Source organism: Phocoena phocoena, chromosome 19 (genome assembly GCF_963924675.1).
Source record: "Phocoena phocoena chromosome 19, mPhoPho1.1, whole genome shotgun sequence".
NCBI classification, from domain to species: domain Eukaryota; kingdom Metazoa; phylum Chordata; class Mammalia; order Artiodactyla; family Phocoenidae; genus Phocoena; species Phocoena phocoena.
The window spans coordinates 52,627,243-52,653,221 of NC_089237.1; the positions used below are offsets into that span (position 1 = coordinate 52,627,243).

A 25,979-nucleotide genomic window follows, 5' to 3' on the forward strand; every position below is an offset into this window, starting at 1 on the left:
GGAACTCTCAATTCATCACTGGTGGGGATGCAAAGTGGTACAGTCACTTTCGAAGACAATTTGGTGGTTTCTTACAAAACTAAACATTCTCACCATGTGATCTAGCAGTTGCACTCCTTGGTATTTATCCAAAGAGTTGGTAAATTACATGTACACAAGAACCTGCACACAGATGTTTATAGCAGCTCTTTCATAATTGCCCAAATATGGAAACAATCAAGATGTCTTTCACAAGGTGAACGGATAAACAAACTTGGTCCAAGCGGAGAGTGGAATATTATTCAGTGCTAAAAAGAAGTTAGCTATCAAGCCTTGAAAAGGCATGGAGGAACCTTAAACACATACTAAGTGAAAGAAGCCAATCTGGAGTCTACATACTGTAGTACTTTAACTACTGATATTCTGGAAAAGGCAAAACAATGGAGATGGTAAAAAGATCACAGGTTGACAAGGGTTGAGGGAGGAGGGAGAGATAAACAGGCAGGGCACAGAAGATTTTTAGGGAAGTGGAAATACTCTGTATGATATTGTAATGAAGGATGTGTCATTTTATATTTGTCCAAACCATAGAATGCACAACACCAAAAATGAACCCTAAAATAAACTATGGACTTTGGGTGATTAGGATATCAATGTAGGTTAATTCATCATAACAAATATACCATTCTGGTGGTTGATAATGGAGGAAGACATGCATGTGTGGGGAAAGGGGTTATATGGGAACTCTCTGTACCCTCCTCTAAATTTTGCTGTGTACTTAAAACTGCTCTTAAAAAAAGTCTTTAAAAAAGTAAAACTGTCTTTATCCACAGATGGCACTGACCATTTGTATAGAAAGTCCTATAGATTCTACCCAAAAGCTGTTAATAAATTAGTGAGTTTATTAGCAAGGCTGCACGAGCCAAGGTCAGTATACAAAAAATCAATTGTATTTTTATACTGGCCACAATCAGAAGTAGAAATTTATAAATGCCATTAATAAGAACAAAGAAATACGAACTACTTAGGGATAAATCTGATAAAAGATGTGTAAGACATACAGTGAAAACTACAAAGCACTGCTGAGAAAAATTAAAGAACTAAATAAATGGAGAGATATGCCATATTCATGGATCAGAAGACCCAATACTGTTAAGGTGTCAATTCTCCCCAAATTAAAGATGCAATGTAATCCCAATCAAAAGCCCACGAGGCTTTTTTGTAGAAATTGAAAGCAGATTCTGAAATTCATATGAAAATGCAAAAGATCTGGAATAGCCAGTCACATTTGGAAAAAGAACAAAGTTGGAAGACTTATACTACCTGACTTAAAGACTTGTGGCAAAGATACAATAATGGAGACAGTGTGGCACTGATGTAAAGATAAACAAATGGACAAATGGAACAGAACGGAAAGTCCAGAAATAGGCCCACACCATATACGGTCAATTGAGTTCCAAGAAGAGTAAAGTAATTCAGTAGAGAAAGGATGCTCTTTTCTTTCAAATGGTGCTGGAACAAATAAATATGCAAATGGAAAAAAAAGAAATGCATTTCATCTTGCTATATTAAAAAAAAATCAATTCAAAGTAGACCATACACCTATTGTAAAACCTAAAACTATAAAATTCCTAGGAAAAAACAAGGCAGTAAATCTTTGTGGCTTTAGGTAGTCAAAGATTTCTAATTGGACTTCATTAAAATTAAGAACCTCTGCTCTTTAAAGGACATTGTTAAGAAAACCAAAAATATAAGCCACAGATGGGGAGAAAATATTTCTAAAACATAAATTATCTAACATATAAAAGGATATGTTTTATAAAATTCTTAAAACTCAATAACAAAAGATGAACAACCCAATTAAAAATAGATAAACAATTTGAACACATACTTCATCGAAGAAGACACGCTGATGACAAGCACATGCAAAGATTCAGTCCTTGGGGAAATACATATTAAAACCACGATGAAACGCAACTACACACCTACTTGAATGTCTCAAATTACAAAGACCTTCTACAACACTCTTTGGCGAGGATCTGAAGCAATTGGGACACAAATTCTTCTGGTGGCGATGTAAAATTGTACAACCACTTTTGAAATGAGTCTGGCAGTGTCTTGAAAAGTTAAACATAATGAGGATATATGTATATGTATAGCTGATTCATTTTGTTATAAAGCAGAAACTAACACACCATTGTAAAGCACTTATATTCCAATAAAGATGTTTCAAAAAAAGTTAACCATACGCCTCAGTCATTCATGAAAACGTATGTCCATACAGAGACTTGCACGTGAATGTTCATGGCAGTTTTATTTGTGTAATACAAAATACGCATCAACAGGTGAATGGATGTGCAGACTGTGGTCCATCTATGCAAGGGAACACTATTCTGTAATGTAAGAGAATGAAATACTAATCCAGGCAACAACGCGGATGAACCTTAAAATAGTTACACTGAGATAGAGGCCTGACCCCACCCCGCCCCCAACAAAAGAGCACATACTGTATGATTCCATTTATACAGGAAAAAAAAACTAATTTATCGCAACAGAAAGCAGATCAGCAGCTATCTGGGGATGTGGGAGGGACAACAGTAAGATTTACAGACACACATGAAGAAAACTGTCGGGAGTAATGATTATGTTTATTACTTGGACTGTACTGATGGTTTCACAGGTGTACACACGTATCAAAACTTACTAAAGCATACACTTTACATATGTGCTATTTACGATGTCAACCACACCTCCAAAGCTGTTTTTAAAAAAGTAGAACATGTGTAACACTTACATGAAAATACAGTATGTATGTATAGAAAAAAAGCCTGAGGAAATATGTTTACAGTTTGAGGTGGGAGGAACAATAGATACAGCTTTTCATTTTATATATCCCTATATTGTTTGAACTTTGTATAACAAATATGCGTTACTTCTGAAATTAACAAAGAGAAGAAATTAGCAGTTTTAAAAGCCACTGGGCAAGATGAACTTGAAGGTAAAAGCCAAAATCACTTCTTTGTACAGCAGAAACAACATTGTAAAGCAACTATACTCCAATAAAAAGTAAAAAATAAAACAAATGGGCTTATGTATGAAAAAAATGGAGTCTTTTTCTTTAGAGAATGATCCCCAATCGTGGAGAACAGGGAAGGGGCACATGCCTCAGAGTCACCTGGACTGATGAGACCCAGAACTGCTCTGTCCCTCTCCCAGGAGAGAATCCCTACTTCCATGAGCTACCTGGATGGACAACAGCGTTTGTCTAATCTTCAGGTACCCTGAGGCACAAAAGCGCCAAGAGCTCTGCAAGACCAACAGTTTTACCTCCGATTTTCAGTGGGTATAAGGGATATCCCCAAGGCTATGGTAACAAATCTGACAATGCTTCTGAGCCCACACTCTTGGGGTATTTAGTACCTTGGATAATTTTCTGCTGCTGTTCCCGGATTTCATCAAAACCCAAGCCTCTGGTCTCCTCCGGCTCCTCGAAGAGCCACGGGTTGGGTACTCCTCGCTTGGCCCCTCCCGTCATCAGGCTGGACCTGAGAACAAGATTACAGGCGTTACAGAACTCGAAAAATATAGCTCTGCTGCAAATCACTCCCACGAGTGCCGAGGGGGCTAGCCTCACCTGCTTTGAAAATTCAATTCGACTGCAATTTATTGCATGCTTAGTTTATGCCAGCAACTGTGTTCAGTGCTGGAAGAGATACGCAGATGAATAAGGCCCAAGCCTGGTCCCCAGGAGAATTACAGCCTGTAAAGGAGACCGTGGCAGCGCATAACAGTTTTACTAATCCTCCATGAGACATCTGAGTCAATAATCATAAATGAAGGTCTTAAATTTCAAAACACAAGGCCCAACGGAAGTGGCCTTTCTATTAGGACAAAGTCCGTCTCACAGGTGGCACCAAAGGCACAAATATTATTTCTCGAGAAGATATAATGTTGCCCCTACAGGTTATAGCATTAAAAATGACCACTTTCTTATTTCGTATTTGGCTGCTCAGGTAGAAACACATGCAGGGTTTCAAAACCAATTCTATGAATATAGCGTAGCATTTATAACACAAATTCTGAATTATCCATCCTAATCTTGACTCCCTCTCATAACCCATACGCTCCTTCTGCACCAGACATATTGGGCTCCTTGCTGGCCAAGGAACACAGAACACACACTTCTGGCCTCAGTCCCATGTTTACAGGAGCCTTCTCACTCCAGGTATCTCCCCTTCTGCCTCCACCTGCCCACATTCTGTCCAAACTGTGAGGAGCATCTTGTGGATGAAACCATATCCGACCATTTCTACCCAGATGGGAACAGCCACTCACTCTATAGTATGACTCATAGGATTTTAAAAATTACGGTAATGGGGGGCTTCCCTAGTGGCGCAGTGGTTAAGAATCCACCTGCCAATGCAGGGGACACGGGTTCGAGCCCTGGTCCGGGAGGATCCCACATGCCACGGAGCAACTAAGCCCGTGCGCCGCAACTGAGCCTGTGCTCTAGAGCCCGCGAGCCACAACTACTGAGCCCGCGTGCCTAGAGCCCATGCTCCGCAACAAAAGAAGCCACCGCAATGAGAAGCCCGCGCACCGCAACGGAAAGTAGCCCCCGCTCGCCACAACTAGAGAGAGCCCGTGAGCAGCAACAAAGACGCAGAGCAGCCAAATATTAAAAAAAACAGAATGGACCGTGCTCACCAGCTCTACTTCTTGACCCTTGGGGTTCACTCTTCAGCCCCCGTGATGCAACTTCTACCCCATCACTCTGCTGAGACTTTTCTCAACCGTAACCTCCTTACTGCCAAAACCTCGTGCCAGTTCTCACTTCCCCCGTCCTCCAGGCCTCACTGGCCACTGCTGACCTTCTTCCAGTATCCAGGAAACCCCTCCTCCCTCAGCTCCTTCCATGCCACTCTCTCCCACGGGCAGGTCCTTCTCTGTAACCTGCAGGTACCTCTTCTTCCATCTGCCCTTTAAATAGAAGTGTGCCTCAGGGATTCTAGTTAGATCTTCTCTTCTTGCTATACTGTCTCTCCCTGGGCAATTTTATCTGTGGTTTCAGGCTGTAAGGACAGATGCTAGCAGTGCTTAGACCATTTTTATGCCCCAATATGAACGAAACAGGCCATATTCTCTTGAGTCATCATGGTGATGGATTCTTACCTGGGGGCTCCCGCCCGGGCAGGGCACTATCAGAAATCTGACGGTGGGGGAGGAAGAGCGTACAAATAGTTAAAAAGAAACCCCACGCATCACAATCCAGGCGAGGCAGGTCCTCCCACCCCTCATCCTGATTGAAAAAATCACTGACTTTCAAATTTCTCTACCCACACCATCTCCCTACAGGCTCTTACTATCTACATTTATGGATTTTCCGTTAGGACTCTCCAGCTGGGAACTCCACTCCAAATTCAACACACCCCAAATCAAATTCACTACTTTCACCTCATAAGCTGTTTCTTCTCCTATCCTCTCTAGCGACATCACTGTATTCCCAAGTCATCCAACCGCCCCCCCCCCCCCCCCCACCGGCCACATCTCATCAATTCCCAAGACCTCCCTCGGAGCTGGTTCTCAAGTCCATGCCCCATTTCACCATCTCTCATGTAGAAGATGCTCATAGCCTCCGACCGGTCTCCGTGTTCCCAGTCACCCCGATTCAAATCACCTTACACTCTATTGCCAGAACGATCTTTATGGAACAGAGATCTCCCCTATTTTAAAACCGTCACGACTCCCTAGAAGCTACAGGTCAAACTTAAGCTTTACAACATGGCCCCAGTGATCTCTGCAATGTCATCTCCCGACACCCCCTTCCATAACCCTACTCTTCCTTCAGCCTTAAGCCTCTTACCACGTCTCAGACAAAGGCACAAACTTTCACACTCTCGTGTTTTTGTATGAGTCTGGAGGGTCCCCACCCCCACACCCCTTTGTCCATCTGGCAAAATTCTATTCATCCCCCAAGGCTCAACTCAAATGTCACTTCTGCTGTTTAGTCTTTCCCGATTCCCGTCCCCACCCCCTCTTCCCTTAAATCCATCACTCCTGGTGCTCTCACGGCACTTCGTGCAAAACCTCCAACGTGGCATTTATCAAGCAGGATTGTAGTTAGTTATTTACCCACCTGTCTCCCTTCCTAAATTATGAGCTCTGGAAGGAAAGAGGCCACATGACAGTCATGTTTATATCCCTAGGACCAGAAAGACAGTTCCTCTGAGTATGCTGGAAAAGCATTCAGTACGTGTTTATGAAACAGAACTAAGAAAACCACTGAGCTTTTTAAGCGAGAGACAAAATGAGAGGGATATTTAACATTTATTTTGAGATTAAAAAAAAAAAAGGCAAAAGAAATCTTAACTGCTTGCTACCTGCCTTCAAGAGTTTAGCAGCAAAGACTGACGTTGTTCGAGCAGATGGAGAGAATTTTAACTTGAACGGGAATTCTGTCACTAAAACACCTTGCAGCTCAAGCCCACTTTTGGAAGGACTACGAAGGAGTGTTTCTCCTTTGAAAAGTCAGTTAAAGAAAGGAAATGCTAAGTATTATGCTTCTGAGGTTAGGGTAGACTTGAAATGCTTTTAAAAATAAATCCATCATTTTTACCCATATTTTCAAGATGGAACTTATCTAATAAAATGGAACTTATCAAATAAATGCCACATTACTAAACAGGTTAGATATCTGTCTTAAGATTTTACCAAAAAGTTTTAGTCCCTTCTGACACTGTAAAAATATTTCATTTTTATCCCCAAAAGAAAGTGATACACATTATTACATTATGACAATATGGGGGGGTTGCAGTTAATCCATGTTTTTCTGCTGACAAATGTAGATGAAACTCGTTAGAGTTCACAGGGAGGGTGTTCTTATCAACCGAATATAGAAGTGAAAAAGCAGTGAATTCCAAGAAGCAGCTTTTCTTAGCATTTCCAAATGATGTCAAAGTGACCATAAAAATGTTTGTTTTGTCTGAAAAAAACATCGGTGTTTGAGTATTCACAGGCCACAGAGAGGTTTGCAGTCAGGACTAGAGATGATATTTCTAGGGTGTCAGTGAGTTGAATCGAGTCTACAGAGCTTTGTAACTAGACTTGCCTGTAGATGTGAAAATGCTACTATGGTCTGAAAGGGTGATTTCCCTTCTCAAAGCTTTCTCAGCCAGTTTCTTTCCATGAATATAAAGATGCACAGAGGCTCAAATTTCAAACAGAAATAGTTTCCTTTGACATACATTCTTTAAAGGCAAAATCTGGCAACAATATCCAGGCCGGCTTACACTGAGGAGAGGCCGCAGTCAGAGAGGTAGACCAGAAGGCTAGTGCAATTTAGGCAGAAGGAAACGGTGGTCTGGATGAGGGAAATGCCAAGATGGAATGGCAGGGAAGGGACAATTCACCCAGCAATTCAAAGGAAAGCTCCACAAGTGCTGGTGAGTAGAATGGAGACAGAGGATAAAGATTTCCAAACTGGGTGACTTGGAGAATTGACACAACTTAGGGAAATGTTTCATTTCCTTTCGGGATTTTCTCAGATTTCAACGTAACTCCCGTAACGACCCCAAAGTAAAACTGCTGTCAAGATCATAAGCTATGGATTTGTGGCTACTTGTGGCCATATTTACTAGACAGCTAGCTTCTTTAAGTCCAGTACTCTGTCCAATTCTGTTTTTGTATCCCATCCACCTATTCATCCAACCATCCTTCCTACACACACTTACTGAGTCCCTTCTATGTGCCAGCATGAATCTAGGGGCTTGGAAGAGAACCAGAGAGACAAGTACCTGACCTCAGGAAGCTGGTACTCCAGGGACAATAAATGCCTAGCACTGTGCCTTTTGCAAAGTACTCAAATTTTTGTTGTTGCTGTTAACTAACTGAATAAAGATTATTCACTTTGTTTAGACTAATTAATACTAGTCCAGAACAGTAAGACCTCAAGCAAGGAAAATCTCCTACTTACATGTCATCCAAGGCAAGTCTCACAACAGCATCTTTAAAATCTACCGTAAGCAAATAATTTTTTAATTGTAAACCACTCTCATTATTCTCCCTCTTCACTGCTGGCTAAACATTACCAGTAAGAAGTTTTAAATGTAACATTAAAACTTAACAGAACAGTTCACAGAAGAACACAAATGCAGGGGGGGAAGGCCATCAGAAGTCATTATTTTGGCCTCTGACCTGAATTTGAGAAACCTCGGTGTGCTATTCTCAAATCATCCAGGCAATCTAAAATCAAGCAAATAAAACCAAAGGGAACAATTCTTTACTTTTATCTTAATGTCACTGTCATGGTACCTGCAAAGTCGAAGGAGGACAGGAACGGGTGATTGAAAAAAAAAAACAAAAAACCACAGAATTCTTAGGTTTTGTCTATTTTTCCAATTGACGTATAGTTGATGTACAATGTTGTGCTCATCTCTGCCGTACAGCAGTGACTCAGTTATACACATGCAGACTTTTTACGTTTCCATTATCGTTTATCACAGGATACTAAATAGTTTTCTGTGTTATACATTACGACCTTGGTGTATAAAAACCTAAGAATTCTAAGTGAAAGATGAATTAGCTGCTCTGCCAGATGCCTGGTGACTGCACGCCATCTGCTGGTTAGCGATTAAAGTACAAAATAAATGTTAACCAATAATTACCATTTATTACAAGCAGCTCCTTCCTTTATTACACAGTGGAGTCTTGAAAACACATTTAGAAACAGAAAGAGTGAAAGTCAACAGTATGCTTCCATATTACAAGGGAGTTTCTGTTGTGCCTTTTCGACACATTTCAATAACAAATGTTCTACATCTTCTTTCACTTTGTTCTGCGTGACCAAACACACTTAAATGATAAATCCAACGAGAACCCAATGAGGCTGACAATTTGCATTTAGGCATTAGGCGTGCCCAGTGATTTCCATCTTTGCCTCAACCTGCTTTCCCCTTTATATGTGTTTCCATTCTCACTCATTTAAAGACACAAGGCACTAAAATATTCAGTTAATCGTGCAAATTAACACTGTTCTCTGGACAAAGACGCAAGTCCAGTAAAATGAAATTATTGGCTGGAAGGGAGTAGAATTAAACACTACAATGCTCTACAGTGTTAAAAGTCCTATGCTAGTAGAGTTTTATATTTGTCAGCTGATATACAAAAATCCAAATTTGGCATTGAAACTGTTGAAGGGTGTGAACGAATAATGTATATGCTCGAGATGCACAAAAGTACCGCCCATACAGTCATCATTTCCACCTCAATAACCTTGTTTCTTATCAATCTAGTTCATACCCAAAAACTCAAATTCATAATAACCATGGCATCCTCTCTCTCTGGAGCCAAGGCCCAGAAACCTGTAGTCTCCCTCAGGTGAATTTTTATGCAACCAGCCAGGCACCAATACACAGATGGAGATGGAAATTACAAGTCTGGAAAGAGTAGGGTTAAAGAACGAGGGAAACCGTAAGCGGTACAAACCCTACTCACTCTACAAGGGCGATCTCAAGTCTCATTCCATCCAGTTCTTCTCAACTTCCTCCACCTCACATGCATCTCTCTCTTCTCCAATCTCCTAGACCATTTATGGCCCAGGCCACATCATTTAGCACATACTTATAAACCATCACGGACTGTTCTCCAATTGTGTTGAGCAGGATAGAAAGACGTGCCCCTTCTGAATTCCCCTCTGCTAAGATCAGTGACAGCAAGTGTTCTGGAGTGTTTATAGACCACTTCACAAAAGCACACATATACACCTTCACCAATATTTCTCATCCAAACTTCACAACATGTTGAGGAGTCATGATTATTTTCATTTTACAGAAAACGAAATGGAATCAAGATTCACACCCAGGTTTTCTAATTGTAAACCCTTTGCTCCACCCACTGAATTACGTGTGCAAACTTAGCAATCCTTGGCTGGATTCTACTAAGTGCAGTGAACAGGAGGGCAAAGTACTCAAAGCTAATGAGAAGGAACAGATGATGAGGGTTCCTGCAAGGGACCACAATTCAGAGAAAGGGAGGCCCGAGAAATGAAACCCATAGCCAAGGTCAAGGAGATGAGCTCTAGTTCTCCTTCTGCCATTAACCCACCCTGGGCACAATGAGTTTCCTCATCTGTAAACCAAAAAAGTAATCCTTTCTCTGCTTGCCTTGAAGATTATGATGACGGTCAAATTAAATAATCTGTATAAAAGTGCTTGGCAAATACAGAAAAGGGGGAGGGAGAAACAAAGCTTTTTTTAAAAATTTATTTTTTGCTGCATTAGGTCTTCGTTGCTGCGCACGGGCTTTCTCTAGTTGCGGCAAGTGGGGCCTGCTCTTGGTTGTGGTGCGCGGACTTGTCATTGCGGTGGCTTCTCTGGTTGTGGAGCACAGGCTTCAGTAGTTGTGGCTGGCGGGCTCTAGAGTACAGGCTCAGTAGTTGTGGCGCATGGGCTTAGTTGCTCCGCGGCACGTGGGATCTTCCGGACTAGGGTTCAAACCTGTGTCCCCCGCATTGGCAAGCAGATTCCTAACCACTATGCCACCAGGGAAGTCCTTCTTTTAATAGACAAGAAAATCTTTTTTTTCTTTTCAGTTTCTTTACAATTTTCACTTATAAGAAGCACAAGCTGGAAAGCATTATAGAGGCTTTATAAAAAATAAGTCAACATAACTTACAATACAGTGTGTATAGGTTACTCCTTTCTTCTTCCTGTTTATTCATTGCCAGGAATTTGCTTCCTTTTTCAATTCCCAAGTGAGTTTTATCATTTAAAAGTAATGCATGAGGACTTCCCTGGTGGTGGAGTTAAGAATCTGCCCGTCAATGCAGGGGACACGGGTTCGAGCCCTGGTCCGGGAAGATCCCACACGCCGTGGAGCAACTAAACCCACAAGCCACAACTACTGAGCCTGTGCACCGCACCTACTGAGCCTGTGCACCGCAACTACTGAAACCCGCGCCCCTAGAGCCCGTGCTCTGCAACGAGAAGCCACCGCACCACAAAGAGCAGCCCCCGCCCGCCGCAACTAGAGAAAGCCCACACCCAGCAAATGAAGACCCAACGCCACAAAAAAACAAATAATGAAGGTAATCATGCAGAAGTAGGAAATCTTTTTATTTTCCCCATCAAAAGTCACAACTGTACCAGTAGTTAAGGACTGCAATTCAAAACAAGATACCATTTCTCACCCATCAGATCAGCATAACCCAACCAGTTCTGTAACACCCGCCAACACCTACGGTGGAGGGAAATGGGCTCTCCCATATACCGTCAGAGGAAACGTAAAGCACTATAACTTTTAAGAAACAGACATGGCAGAACCTGTTACATTCTGAACACCCACACCTTTTGTCCCAATAACCCCACTTAGGGGAATCTGTCTTATAGAGGTAGAAGCCACAGTCTTCATGGATATTTACCACATCATTGTTTGTAATGGCAAAAAACTAAACCACCCAATATTCATCAAATGGGGAGTGGCTGGAAAAGTGACTGCCTATTTCTATTATGAAATAATGCAGCTACTGAAGAGAATTTTGTTAAATCTATTTGTTAGAAGAATGGCCAAATTTAAGTGAAAAACACTAGAGTAATATGTAAAATTCTTTTTTCACAAAATAGGAAAGGAAAATGCATATTCATGTAACTACACTTGTAAATATTTGTACAAGCACAGATAAATGTGCAGAGGTTAACACAGGTTACATCACGAGAATGACACTGGAGGGAAGGAAGGGGGAGAGGGTATTATCTTTGAGTCATACCTCAGTGTACACTGACTTGTTATAATGAGTGTGTATCGTGTGGATAATTTGTTTTAAATTCAATAAAAGTGAGTCATTTCCCCATAGGGCAGGAGAACCAGGGAAGGAGAGCTAATAAGGCAGCAAAGACCCACAAAAGTAAAGACCACTTCAGTGAAGACTATCAGAGGCACTGAAAGGGTTCCTCTCTTTCAAAATTAAGAATGGGAAGCAGAAACTAAAACCAAGAAATGCCAAAACCGAACATCTTTTTCCAGGGGGAAAAGAGCAATGGAAGAGAAAGATGTGACAGGAAAAGTCAAGGAAGGAAGATGAAAGAGGGGGAAAGAAACAAGAATAAGCAGCTTGCAGATGGACGGGGCAAAAGTCTACAAAGAGGCCCTGAGGAGGAAGTTTAAACATGACAAATGCGTTTGCGGTGACACAGAGGAGGGGGGAAAACATGAAAGAGAACTGAAAGGTAAGCGATTCCTCCTCCAAAGTTGGACAGTCCAAGCTATCAGTCCTTCTCTCCTCACTCTCAAGGGAGGAGAACCCTAACTTTTAAAAATCTAGAAACTGGGAAGGTCTGAGTATGTCTCCCCTTCTATTGACTTACATCTCCATCTTGTGGCCTGTTCAAGACATAGCTGTGTATGTGTGTGCATACATACATACACACACGTACAGATACACATGCGTCTCAGTGTATATATGCATGTATACTTTAAGTATACATGGCTATATACGTATACATACACATACATATGTAATATATACACTAAGCATATATGTAATGTAATAAGTATACATTATGTTATATATCGTAAGTATACGTGCATATGTAAGTATACTTATAAGTGTATATATACATATGTATTACATAAAAGTGTGTATACATGTGTATTTACGAATTTTTAAATTCAAGTAGAACATATAGACAAAGAAACCGAAGCGTAGAGCTAAAAGAATTCAGAAAGTGAACACCCCCAGTTAATCACTACCTAGGATAAGAAACGGGGCATTAAGCGGAACCCCAGGACCTCCCATGCCCGCTCCGGTCACTACTTCCCCCAAAGGGAACCACTTTCATTATTGATAACACCATATACAAGGTCTGCCTTTATAGGAATGGAATCCATATAGTACACAAGCTTCTGCCTGGCTTATTTCACTCAGTGTTGTGTTCATAAGATGCATCCAGTGTGTGGTGTGTGGCTGTAGATCGTTTCCTCTCATTAGGATCATTGTATAAAATACGCCATCATGTATCTATCCACTACAGTGTTGGTGTTCAGTGGTTGTTTCCAGGTGGGACTATTTAGAAGGATGCTATCAACACGTACATGTCCTTAGTACACTTCAGTTTTCAGAGAGTTCTCCAGAGTGGTTGTAAAATGATGGTCCCTCCAGCAGGACATGAGAACCCCAGTGGCTCCACATCTTAGTAACTCCTGAGACATCTGTAATTTTAATTTTAGCCAATCTGGCAGGCGTAATGGTGTGACAGCATGGTTTTAGTTTGCAATTTCCTAATGACTGGAGAGGCTGAACACCTTTTCATGTGTTCAGCCACCGGACATCCTCTTTTGTCAAGTACAGCGTCAAGTTGTCTATTTTTTCCCTAAGGAGTTGTTTTTCTTGATTTGTGGGGGCTCTTTATATATTCCAGTATGACTTACGTGTCAGATATATTCACTGCAAATCTAGATTCCCATTCTATGGCTTGGCTTTCACTCTCTCTGTGCTATCTTTTGATACACAGAATTTCTTATTTTAATGAAATCCAATTTACCATGCATTTCCTTCACATTCAGTCTGTTCTGTTTAAGAAATCTTTGCCTATTCCCAAGGTCATAAAGGTATCTTCCTACATTTTCTTAAAGTTTTATTTTACCTTTCACATTTACGTCTACAATCGTTCTGGAATTGATTTTCATGGAGGGTTGACTGTAGAGGCTAAGATTTGGGTTTTTTTTCCATATGGGCATTCAGCTGACCTAACACTATTGAAAAGATCTTTTCTCCACTGCACTGCAGTGTCACCTGTCATAAATCAAGTGACAACATGTGTATGGAGGGCTGTTTCTGGACTCTATTTTGATCCACTGGTTTATTGGCCTGTCCTTTTGCCAACACCACACTGCAGCTTTATGGTTAAGTCTTGATAAATGATCACGTGAGTGTTCAAAACTTTTTCTTCAAAATTGCCTTGGCTCTTCAAAATTACCATATATACCTTAGAATCAGCTTAAGTGACAACAAAAAAAACTGGCTGGGGAATCTAAACGTGTTTGCTCTGAATCTACAGATCAATTTTAAGAGAACTAACATCTTTACAGTACCGAGTCCTCCCAATCTGTGAACACGGTTCTCCCTCTATTAGGTTTTCCTTCCTTTCTCTAAATGCTTTATAGTTTTTAGTATAGAGGTTTCATACTTTCATTTGACTTATTCCTACATATCTCCTGTTTTTAAAATACTATTATAAATAGCACCTTTTAAGTTTGTTTTCATTTGGTATGTCTTATGTTGTCCAGCTTTCAAGACCTTCCTAGGAGAGGAACCACCAGGTTGCTGCTGCGAGCTCACGGACAGACAATGCTGTATCACATCCACACAGTGATAACTGGCCACCTTCACTGACTTGAGCAACAATGTGGGATTGCAACGACTGATATTTACCTAGGTCTTAACGTCTCTGGGTTCACTCCCTTGATCAGTCATCCAAATGGGATAATCCTTCTTTACCACCATTAGTATCTATTTGGAAGTCAGGCTACTAACAGAGCTTCCTTTCCTGGCCCACGGAGAAAAAAAATCTGGGCTAAATGACCTTCAAGTGATAATCGGTCTCCTTAGTACACATAACTGAAACACTTCAAAAGAGCTACTCTGTCAAGTTTGAGACAATTTCAAGATATGTAAGAGTACTATTTAAACATTCTACTTCATAAGCCCCAAGATATACCGCTAGACAAAAAGATAACACACAGTAAAGAGGACATTTTACACTATAATTCACATTAAAAACTGAAAGGGTGAGAGAGTGTTGGAGATGTATGTGTATCCTTATACATGTGTATTACCTTTCTAGAAGGATACACAGAACTGCTAGAAGTTGCTGCCTCCAGGGAGGAAAAGGGAAAATGCATGCCAGAAGTGGGAGGGCACTCCAGTTTTCATCGATAACCTTTTTGTACAGCTGGGTGTTCACAATGTGATAAACATCTTTAAAAGTAAATTTATGTTTTACATTTTTTAAAAAGTATTCTATTCGTTCCCATTAACCACTGGAATATCCCAGAGCATCAACATTTCGGCCTGACACTATCAACCAAACTGCCTCTTCCAGAAAAGTCAAAAGAAATACTTGGTCATATGACATATCCAGTTTTTCCCCCAAGAAAACATGGTCACCGTACACTTTGCATGGCTAGTATCAGACCAGTAGTTAATACAGGGAAAAAAAGTGCTAAGGCAACATATATTCCAGATTTTTCAAGTCGGTCCATGTTTCAAACACTCCCTCTTGTCCCTAAGTATCAGTCCCCGCAACAAATTAACCTATTTAACCTATGTTTCTCCAGAACATGGAGACAAAGTCAGAAGCTATTACCTCCCAAATGGAATTAAACAATAATTAACAAAATGCACAAGATCATCTGTCTACAGAAGAAGCCAGTTCTATGAAACTGTATAAATGTGTTGCTGTAGAAACTGGGTTCTACTTCGAAAGCACTTCTCCTAAACCTCTTCAGGAATACAGGTAAGAGTAAATAGCCCAGCTTCTTTAAACAGTGAACTAGAGATTTAAGGCAATTATCCAAGTTCCACTTGAACCTAAATAAAATAACCCAGAAGGCCAGTGAGCTACCACTTCTCTGGGATTTCAAGAACTTACTGAGGTCACAGTAGTGAGGAACCTGGAGTCTCCGGTGTCAGAAGAAACTTCAAGATGAAGAGAGTCACTGTTGCTAAGGGAACACAGAGGAGGGGTGGTACAGCAGTCCCACCCAACATCTCTATGTCCTTTCTCCCTTGTTATCAGAATTCAATTTTGTTCAAGGCTCCACTGCTCAGGGAACATAAGCCTGTCCTCAGTTTCAGTTCTGGGATGTATCTATCCTGAATAAACCAAGCCAATCATGGTAACTCCATTCCACCATGGCTCTTGGTATAACATAGCATGTGATACAATCCTAGCCTACTTCTGTTTTGAGCCAAAGTCTACCGTGAAGCTTCCAGGAGGTGTTTTTTTCCCCCCCTATTATAAAATAACTGGAAAATAGAAAAGTATCAACAGAAAAACTACTGAAAACAATCAGAATTAGACTGTTTACATATAATAGCATCCAGATATCCAGTTTTCATATAAACATCAAAAAGCATGACGAAATGAAAAACTGAATTTAAAACTACCACCAAAACTATAAAATACCTCAAAATAAATTAAACCAGAAATGTGTATTTGAAGAAAACATTCTGAAAGGCCTGAAAGATGGCTTGAACAGACAGAAAAAAAAACCCATATTCTTGGGTAGGAAAATTCAACATTATAAAGGATTAAGATTTCATGTAACCCCAATTTTTAAAAAACCAACAGTTATTTCTTTTTGGAATTAGATTAGCTGATTTTGAGTTTTTAAATGAAAATTGTTTTAGTAGTACAATGACAGAAGACTAGCCCTATCGTGTACTAAAACTTATAATAAAGCCACAAAATGGTATTAGCAGAGATGAAATGCCTTACGAAGTCCAGAAATAGATCCAAACATATATGGGAATGTATTATACGATAAATCTCATCTCAGAATTTGTGAAGATGGATGACTCAGTAAAAAAAAAAATGTAGTCAGTCACAAAAATAGTCAAATAGGGAAAAAGTGTGATTCGTACTCTTCAAATTCCAAAGGGATCAAATGTTTAACAGAGTAAACAAATTTAACAAAAATTTAACATCAGAACTATCTTCATATACTAGATTGGAATAGGATACAAAATTTAATAACACGCTTTGGAGAAGACTGTATGGAAATAGGCAGTCACATAAGTCGCTAGCACAAGGCTAAACGGGTTCTACGAAAATTATAAATGCATATATCCTTTGGCCCAGCCATCCTTCTTCTAAGAACTTACCTAGAGATAGACCTAGACCTTCACACATATGAAATCCCTTATGTAGAAGGTTATTCACCACTATATTTTTGTAATAGAAAAACTATGTAATATACACAAGTGTAATAGAGTGGAAACAATACACAATACACATATCAATAGGAGACTAGTTAAGTTACAGTAGTGGAAACAATGAAATATAAGGCTATAAAAAAAACTAATGACAGAGGATTCAATTACAACATCAACCCTCATATTCCAAAAAAAAACACCCCAAACTAATGACAAAACCTCATGTGCTGGTTTGGGAAGATCTCCAGGATATTTAGATGACAAAAGAATGCCGTAGAATAATTTGTGTAGTATGCTACCGTTTGTGTAAAAGATGGAGGGAAATAAGAAAAGATTCCTATTTGCTGGCATATATTCAAGAGAACCTTGGAAATATATACCAAAACTTATTAACACTGGTATTTGTTGAGGAGGGAGGCACACAGGAGGGAGGCTTTTCACTGAACACTGTTAAGTGCTTTTAAAATGTCTCAGCCACGGGCTTCCCTGGTGGCGCAGTGGTTGAGAATCTGCCCGCTAATGCAGGGGACACGGGTTCGAGCCCTGGTCTGGGAGGATTCCACATGCCGCGGAGCAACTAGGCCCGTGAGCCACAACTACTGAGCCTGCGCGTCTGGAGTCTGTGCTCCGCAACGAGAGGCCCTGATAGTGAGAGGCCTGCGCACCGCGATGAAGAGTGGCGCCGGCTTGCCACAACTAGAGAAAGCCCTCGCACAGAAATGAAGACCCAATACAGCAAAAATAAATAAATTCCTACCCCCAACATCTTCAAAAAAAAAAAAATAGAAAGTTTCGAAAAACAAATGTCTCAGCCACGTGAATACATTACTTATGCAAGACATACCCTCCTTCCTCTCCTACTGAAGTCTGGAGTTTGGCTGGGAACTTTCTACAGGTATTCTCAACCAAGAGGAGTCGGTCTGAAGACGAAGGCAAAACTAAGACATGGCCAGAACCTGGATCATCACCGACTGTGGAATTAACCATCCCTCTCAATTCTCTACCATGGAATTTATTATACAGAGGTATTCTTCCTTATGTAAGTGGTTTTGCGTAGGGTTATTCGTTCCCTACAGCTGAGGGCATCGTGACTTGTAATACTAATGCGTGAGCTAAACCAGGCACCCCCTTGGTGAGGGTAAGAACAATAAACACCGTCTTCTTTTCCAGACCTTTTAGGTGCTTTCCTTGGTCCTTCTCCTCCTCTGACTGCTGCAGACACAACCTCCCTTTCTAGTCTGCACTGTATATACCCATTTGCACTGAATTTCTGTCTTGTTTCCCCTGCCTGCCTGAACTCTTTCAGAATGAGCATTATAAAAGGCGAACAAACCCCACCAGGGTTGCCTCTCAGCCCACCTCATGTGCCTCTATTAACTTCTGATTCTAATCTCCGCTAATTAAGAAAGTAGGCAGACTATGTACCAAAGTTACTTATCTTTCCATCAAACCACCCCAAATAATAAGTGAGGCAGAGACAAAAAGTGAGGGGTTGCCCCAAGTCCCATTTCATGCGCCTCTTTGTGAGCGTAGTCAAAGACTACATTTCCCAGCCTCCCCGGCAGGCAGGTTGGAGCCATGTGATTGGTTACGGCCAACGGGCTGCTACATACGCAACTTCTAGGCGATGGCATATGAGAGGAGGTGAGACCTCCACACCCTCTCTCTTCTCCCCTCAGAGCGAGCATGGAGGTCTCGTGTCAAAGACAGCACAGCCACATGGTGGGAAACCCTGAATCACCCTTTGAAGGGAGCTGTCCCAGAGAACCACCAGACTTTATATAAGGCAGGCAAAAAATGCTTTCATCTGGTATTCCCGAGGGTCCCAGGTTTGTTTACAGAGCCCAGCCTATCACATCCCGACTCAGTCTACCTTTCAATCAACAGAAATCTGCTGAGCGCCTGCTATATACCAAACTCCCACTAGGTATTTATAAAAGATACTGGAAAAATAAAAGATTTTCATTCAGTGAGCAAACAGTTATTAACCACTGTGTTAGGTTTTGGTCCCCGTCCTCAAGGTATTTAAAGTTTAGATGGAGAAACAAAATATAGGCTTGCAAAAATATATATATATATTAAAACCACATGGCTTCCCTAGCTAAATCAGCTGCCCACTAATACTCCCTCAAAGCACAATATCTTTTTCTGCTGAACTGATTTTACTTATTTGTATGAATCTTTAATTCATGTCTTTCTCGCTGAACTGTAAAGAGCTCAAATGTAAAAACTAGATTTTGTTTGTTTTGTTTAGGGTTTTTTTGCCACCACTCATGACAGGCACTCAAAAGAAAAGCTTCCATTTACATTTTTTATTCCTTAACTAGTTTATTAAATTATCAGAGAAATTTAATATTCCTGACTGCACTTAAACCACCTTAGTTCAACTATCCTTGGGGTCACACAGAGAGAGAGAAGCACATCTTTACTGATTTCAGCATATCCTTTATGCCAGATGACCCAGAAAGCTAGTGTATTTCTGGGGCATAAGTAAAAAGGATAAATTATTATGGCTTATCCGTTGTCTCACAGCTAATGATGCAGGAGTATATTCCTCAGAGATTTCCTACTTCTGGAAGAGTCGGTTCGTCATGTGTTCATAAACTTCAAGCAACAAAGTATAAACGAATAATTTTTTAGGAAATCTCAGTACTATCAGATGGAAATCATCCTTCTTATAAATCAAGCTTTAAATTGAAAGAAAACATTCAATGATCTAAAATGGTAGAAGAGCAATACTTTTAATGGAATATTCAATGTAAATTTTTCTTTTGCCTCCCAATACAGTGAAATGAAATATAAATTGGAAGTATATATATTTTTAGCAGCTCCAAGGAAAAGTAAATATCTGAAATTAAATGTAAAGCTCACTCTAAGAAAATGTGAACATTTCATTTTCTTCTATTCTTTTGATGTTAGCAGTTGGTCTGCTTGTTAATATAGGATTCCTGACACATTACCATCTCAACCTCTAAATAACTTCCTATTTCCTATAATCCTCAATATACTTGGTGGTGTGAAGATTAAAGCTTACCCAATTAGCCACCCAGTACAGCCGAGTTAATCACATAATCTCTGAGATGGTCACAGAGCACTGAAGTATGCAAAGATTTTTTTTTCCTCTTTACAAAGATTTAACTAATTGTGAGAATTGGCAATGCTCTCAAATATAAAGGGCAGCAGGGTTTTCAATCAGAAGCTGTGTCACTGCTTTATAAATTAGGGCTTATCTTCTTCCAAGAGACATTGTTACAGAGACTTCTTTAACAAGTTTCCAAATGTCCTCAATTAGTCAACCATTACTTACTGAGACCAAGTCTCACATCAAGGCTTACTGCTTTAGAATAAGGATCAGTAATCCGTAAGGTAAAACTCAGACTCCGTCACATGACAGCTACGCATTCAATTATGGGATTCCTACACTCGTGTCTGTTTAAAGGAAATGTTAATCCAAACTGAAGTTTGACAATACTCTCCTCTCCTTAACAAGTCCACATATGACGAGGAAGAGGAAAGAGGAGGAAAGTTTTGGGGGGCAGGGGATGGCAAAAGGACTCCTGAGAATGAGGGATGGGGGAGAGAGAGAAAGCAAAGACTTGGGGTGAGAAGAGGAGGACACAGAGGAAACCAGAGAAGAGGGAAGAGCTCGGGAGGACAGGGAGGGTCGACAGTTTTCAGGGAGTCCTGGTTGGGTCAACTGATCTTGCAGTGTTGCCGCCAGTTATTACGGGGCTTCGAACTACCGATTAGCAGATCACCCCCAGTTCTCCAACAGTACCTGTGGTGATGGTCTAGCATGAATGACAAGATGTGCCAGAGAGAGGTCTATAACATTTTCCAGTTCTGATAAGGCTTTCTGACCAATATGCTTCTGTAGGTTGTGACCTAAAAGCAAGACGTGAGCCACCCCCCACCCCCAGTGACAAAGCAACCCACAATGATATCAAGAATGACAGAAGCCATCAAAACCTGGAGGAATCCAGAGATTAGGGAAGCAGACAGAAACGATGGAGGAGCCCAGAACTAGGAATCTGCAGCACTGAAGAAATCTTTGCGAGTCACTGGAGACCCTAAGAGCAACCGACGGGCAGGGGAGGGAATGAGGTTTCTCCAGGGACAGAGCTGAAAGGTCCCCGACAAGGTCTCAGAAATGACCGGGCAGCCTGACAGTCAGGAGGTGGGAGGGCAAGATCGAACTGGGAACCCAAACCCAATTCATGTCTACAACTGAATTCGGATCCTCAGAAGGCTAGGTCCAGGCAAGAGTTATTTGGGTATGGGAGGTTGGGGAAGGAAGGGGATGCCTCAAAGGTGGGAATTCGGGGTTTAAAAAAAAAAAAAAAAAGGCAAAACTAACTCTGACATGGGCATGTGGGTGAAATCAAAGACTGGAAACTCTGACCTCAGATCTAAGACAGTCTACTTCTAGCAATTTCCTCGAGTTTAACCTGTGTTCGCGCACACACTCATCCATACACGCACTGCCTGCCTCCATCAACTCTGCACTGCTGCCATCCTCCCTGATGAGCTGGGGTTGGGCAGTACTATCTAGGTGTTCATTTCACAGCCCTTGAGTAGATTTCCGAGGGCTTCCTCTACATAAGAATTTGAGAATGGTTTTACCTTGTATGCATTTCCTTACCGATCAGATTCTCCTAGAATGTGTGTAGGACTTACTTTTTGGACAATTATGGGCTGAACTGTGTCCGTCCCTCCCACCCCCCCCCCCCCCGCCAACCCCGGCAAAACTCATTCGTTGAGGTCTTAACCCCCCAGTAATCCAGAATGGAACAATATTTGGAGATAAGTTCTTTAAAGAGGCAGTTAAAGTGAGGTCACGAGGGTGGGCCCTAATCCAGTAAGAAAAGGAAATTTGGACACGGACACACATGCGGGTATGACAGAGGAGAAGACAGAGGGGAAAACAGCCATCTACGAGCCGAGGAGAGAGGCCTGGAACAGATCCTGCTGTCACGGCCCTCAGGAGGAACCAACTCTGAAGGTGACACCTTAACCTTGGACTTCCAGCCACCAGAACTGTAAGAAAATACATTTCTGTTGTTTGAGCCACCCGGTCTGTGGTACTTCATTACAGTAGCCCTAGCAAACTAATACAGACAGGTATACACAGACATGGGTCTAAAGCAATCCTAGCCCGACAAGGATTCACCAATAATTCACCTTCCAGGCCACCTACCATTGTCTTTCCTCTTTCATACCTCAGTGACTTACGGACTTTCTTCACGGTGAGCAGTATCTAATTGCCGCACTGGTTTCTCATTCTGGGGCACATTCCGTGGTGCCTGGAATGGACCGTCACGGTCTTGCTCTATCCATTTTACCTCATCAAGCTAATCCTCAGAAGTCATGTCTCCTCTACAGGGCTCACACACTTGTCAACTCTTCTGCAAGCTTACTTTGAATTACTCTAGATTTCTGTGTCTGAATAAAACCATCTATGGTTCCCTCAAAGCTTCATCTTGAGAGCATGGAAATCAGCCTGGCCGGTTACCTTCTTTATTTCAAACCCTCAGGAATTAGTTACCCCTGCTTCAGTTTCCCCTCAGGCTGGTCTTTCTGTCCCTGGCCAGCCCAACCATTCACCAATAAGCAACACCTGCAGGCCCACCAGGTGGATCAGCCTTAAACAGGAGGAGCAGGGGGCGTCCTGGTGATAGGACTTCAGAGGCCTTGGTGGGCCTCCATCCGACACACCTCTGCTACTGACCTGCTAAATTCCCTAAAATCTTCCTACTGCTTCATTTACTTTGGGCTCAAGGAGGCTTCAGCTAACCTCCTTACCTCCAGGAAGGTAAGTCGTTGCCATCATGGATTCCATTGCTAGAATCAACGTGCGACTGTTTACCATCAAGACCACAGCCAGCAAGCCGGGCACTGAGGAAAGGGACACAGAAGGAGCCGTGGGAGGTGAGAATAGGAGGGAGGAGAACCAGGTGCAGAACATGAAACGAGACTGGTCAGGGAGGCCAGGTCCCCCTCAAGCACTCATCTTGTAGTTGTAAAGGCTTTAGAGCTTACAAAGCCCTTCACGTTCCAATCACCTCACCTGGTCCAAACAATGAAAAAGAGGCAGAACACACACCCTCATTTTCAAGTCAATGATTCTGAAGCCCAGATGACTGACTAGGAGGCAACAGAGCCGAGCGCTTCTAATTCCTGGTCCAGCTCTTCTTACAGTGCAACGGTTAAGAGTTCCCATCTGAAGATACAGATCCAGAGGAAATCCAAACTCGGAGACTGATCAGTCCTAGTACCATGTGCAAGTTACCTGACCCCTCCAAGCCTCAGCTTCTCTCCTGTAAAGTGGGATGTTATAAAGATCTGAGCGCAGGCACGCACAGCTTAGCATAGCGCCCGACACACAGAAAACACGCAGGTGTGAGCCATTAGCGCTCATCTCTCGGACCCCGTGAGAGAAAGCAGTGGTTCTCACCCTGCCACCCACCCCCGAGGAGCTCCCCGCCGTGTTACGGCTACCCAGGCCGCCCGCCAGACTACTCGTTCAGACTCTGCAAGTATATGGTCTGGACGCTTGTCTTTTTATTTTTTTTTATTGTTTTTAAAGCCTCGTGGGCGATTCTGATGCTGAGTGCCACAACTAAGAACAAGTGATATAAAGCACTATTTCAAGCTGGAAGGGGCATTCAAACCGCCTGAGGATCTTGTTCAAATGCAGATTCCATCGAGTAGGGCGGGGGTGGGGCCTGAGACTACATTTCTAAACACAAACCCAGGTGACGCTGAACCTGAACAGGTCGGGCTTTAAGTAGCAAACAGATTGTCACAGGAGAGAAGAGGGGTGACCGAAAAGAGATGGGGGTGACCAGCAATAGGAGTAATTTTGACATACTGAGATCTAGAGAAGTCATTCTGGCTTATAGACGAGTTAACTTGAATTTTACGCTACCTCAAACAGGCTGTTTGTGGCCTATCAAATATACACTGTACACCTGTTTTAATCACTAAAGGAAAGGGAAGACTAACCAGAAGTAAAGACCGTCCATGTTAAAAATAAAGATTAAAGGCTCCTCTTCCTGGGACGCCAACGTTAATCCTCCTTTGATAAGATTCACTTCCCAGGTGCCAAGTCCATCCTGTACCTGCTGTACGTACACATCCCGGTCTGTTTTTTTGAAACCTTGAAGAAATGTATCCCTGACTTGTTTAACGTACTTTGTTCTGACAAGATATAAAACTGTGCTAAAAACCCTGCTTCTCTGGAGCTATTTCTTAGAGTGATTTGGGAAGCAGGCTTCTGGGCTAGTCCTCAGTTATGGCTCCAATAAGACTCTCTTCTATTATCATTTTTCGTCGACCCAAGTGAGGGGTGGGGACCAAAAGTCAACCATACCCCCCAGGAAGACCTAAGGCCCAGACTCGGCGGCGACCACTGTGCAGGCCGGACCTCGCTCGCTGGTAACTCGCTCCTCTTCCTCTGCAGCCACGTCGGACAAACCCGATAGGGCTGAGACTGAGAAAGTCGGTAAGTCGAAATTGAAGAAAACAGAAACGAAAAGAGAAAAATCCACTGCCTTTAAAAGAAACGACTGAACAGAAGCAAGCAGGCGCGCCCTAAGGAGGCACGCGCCACCAATATGCCCTGGACATTCCACAAGCGTTGCCTTATCTTACTTCTCGTAGCTGTTTAACTTCGTAAGATGCAAACAGGTTGGATCAAGTTTAAATGACTGTGCTGCCCCTTTTCACATCAAAGAATGGAGAACTCCTGACAACGAAGGCCGCGCCCGCCTCTCCCATCCACCTGTCTGGCCGGCAGGAAAGAAAAAGAACTTGCATGTTGGTGAAGGAGGAGGCTGGGTGGGACAACAGTGAAATCTAGAATAAAGAGTAACCTGGGCCAAGGTGTCCTGTGGGTTGTAAAATGCAGCTTAATCAGGGTGCCATTTTTGTTGTTGTTCAAGTGATTTTAATTATTGGAATGCACAATTTTTTTTAATATTCAAGTTTTAAAACCTGGGGGAAAAAAGACCTAAGGCCCAAGTGGGCGTCTTCAATATCATTAAACAACAATGAAGAGAAGCAGAGCCTGACACACAGGAGGCTCTCACCCAACAGTCACCGTCACTAGTCATCAGAACGGCCACCTCCACGACAGAGAAGGATGTCCGTGTCTTCTCCTCCTCCAACCATCACCTCTACTTGGCCCCTCCTCCCCTACGAAATGTGCTTCTCCCGCCCCACGCTACCTTCACTACATTTCTGGACTTCGATGTGAAGACCTGCCCTGACGGAGGGCACTCTCTCCTCACCCTGGATCCCCTTGCTCACCGGTTCTTTTTCACCAGCCCTGAATCACCACCTTCACCCTCCCACTTCACTCCTGCATCTGCCCGAGCAGTGTCCGGCACCACGATGGATCAGCCAGCTCACCGGAGGCTTCGGCGTCCGCTTACAAACGCTGCCCAGGACACAGCTCCTCCTTCCCTAACTCCTGGCTTTTATTTCTCCAAACGAACAGCTCCAACGTTTCATATAGCTTCCCGAATTTCAACGTTTCTTTCCACAAACCTTGGATCCCACGCTCCAGAGAAAGCTAGGACCGATGGGCAGCCGACTCATCTTCTTCTGCTCGCCCTTGGGCTGTGGTTTTTCAAGCCTGGCTGCAGATCAGAATCACCTGGGGCCCCTCTATGACCACGCCCTCCACGCCCCTGGATTTAATTGTCTGAGGCTGAGCCTCGTTAAAACCTCTAAAAAAAAAACACCGCCCCTGGGAAGCAGTATGACTCCTAACCAGGAACAAGCTGCCGCCCCACAATGAAGGAAGGCATCATCACCTCTGTGGGGAAGGTGGGGAGAGGAGGGTTTTATCCTCATCTCATCTGTGATGGTTCCCACAATGACGTTAAGAGAGTTCTAGAAGCCGGGGGGAGGCCAGTTCGAAAGATGTCACAATTTATACTTCATTAACCTCAGCTGGGAAGGCCGGACCGCTTCTCTGGGTTCTTCCAGCAGAGCCGGGTACAGAGCAGCTGACAACTCTGTAGAGTGTGAATTACTCTCCAGCAAAGAACAGAGAGAAGAATCC

The 25,979-nt window shown here is 42.4% G+C and overlaps 1 protein-coding gene across 1 annotated transcript in view; it reads right to left on the reverse strand.

The window, feature by feature from the left end:
• Nucleotides 1-25,979, reverse strand: part of STX8 (syntaxin 8) — a 240,326-nt gene that overhangs the window by 192,759 nt on the left and 21,588 nt on the right. The window contains exon 5 of the mRNA XM_065897507.1: nucleotides 3,400-3,524. Coding sequence (XP_065753579.1) covers nucleotides 3,400-3,524 — 125 coding nt within the window. The remainder of the gene's footprint in view (nucleotides 1-3,399; nucleotides 3,525-25,979) is intronic.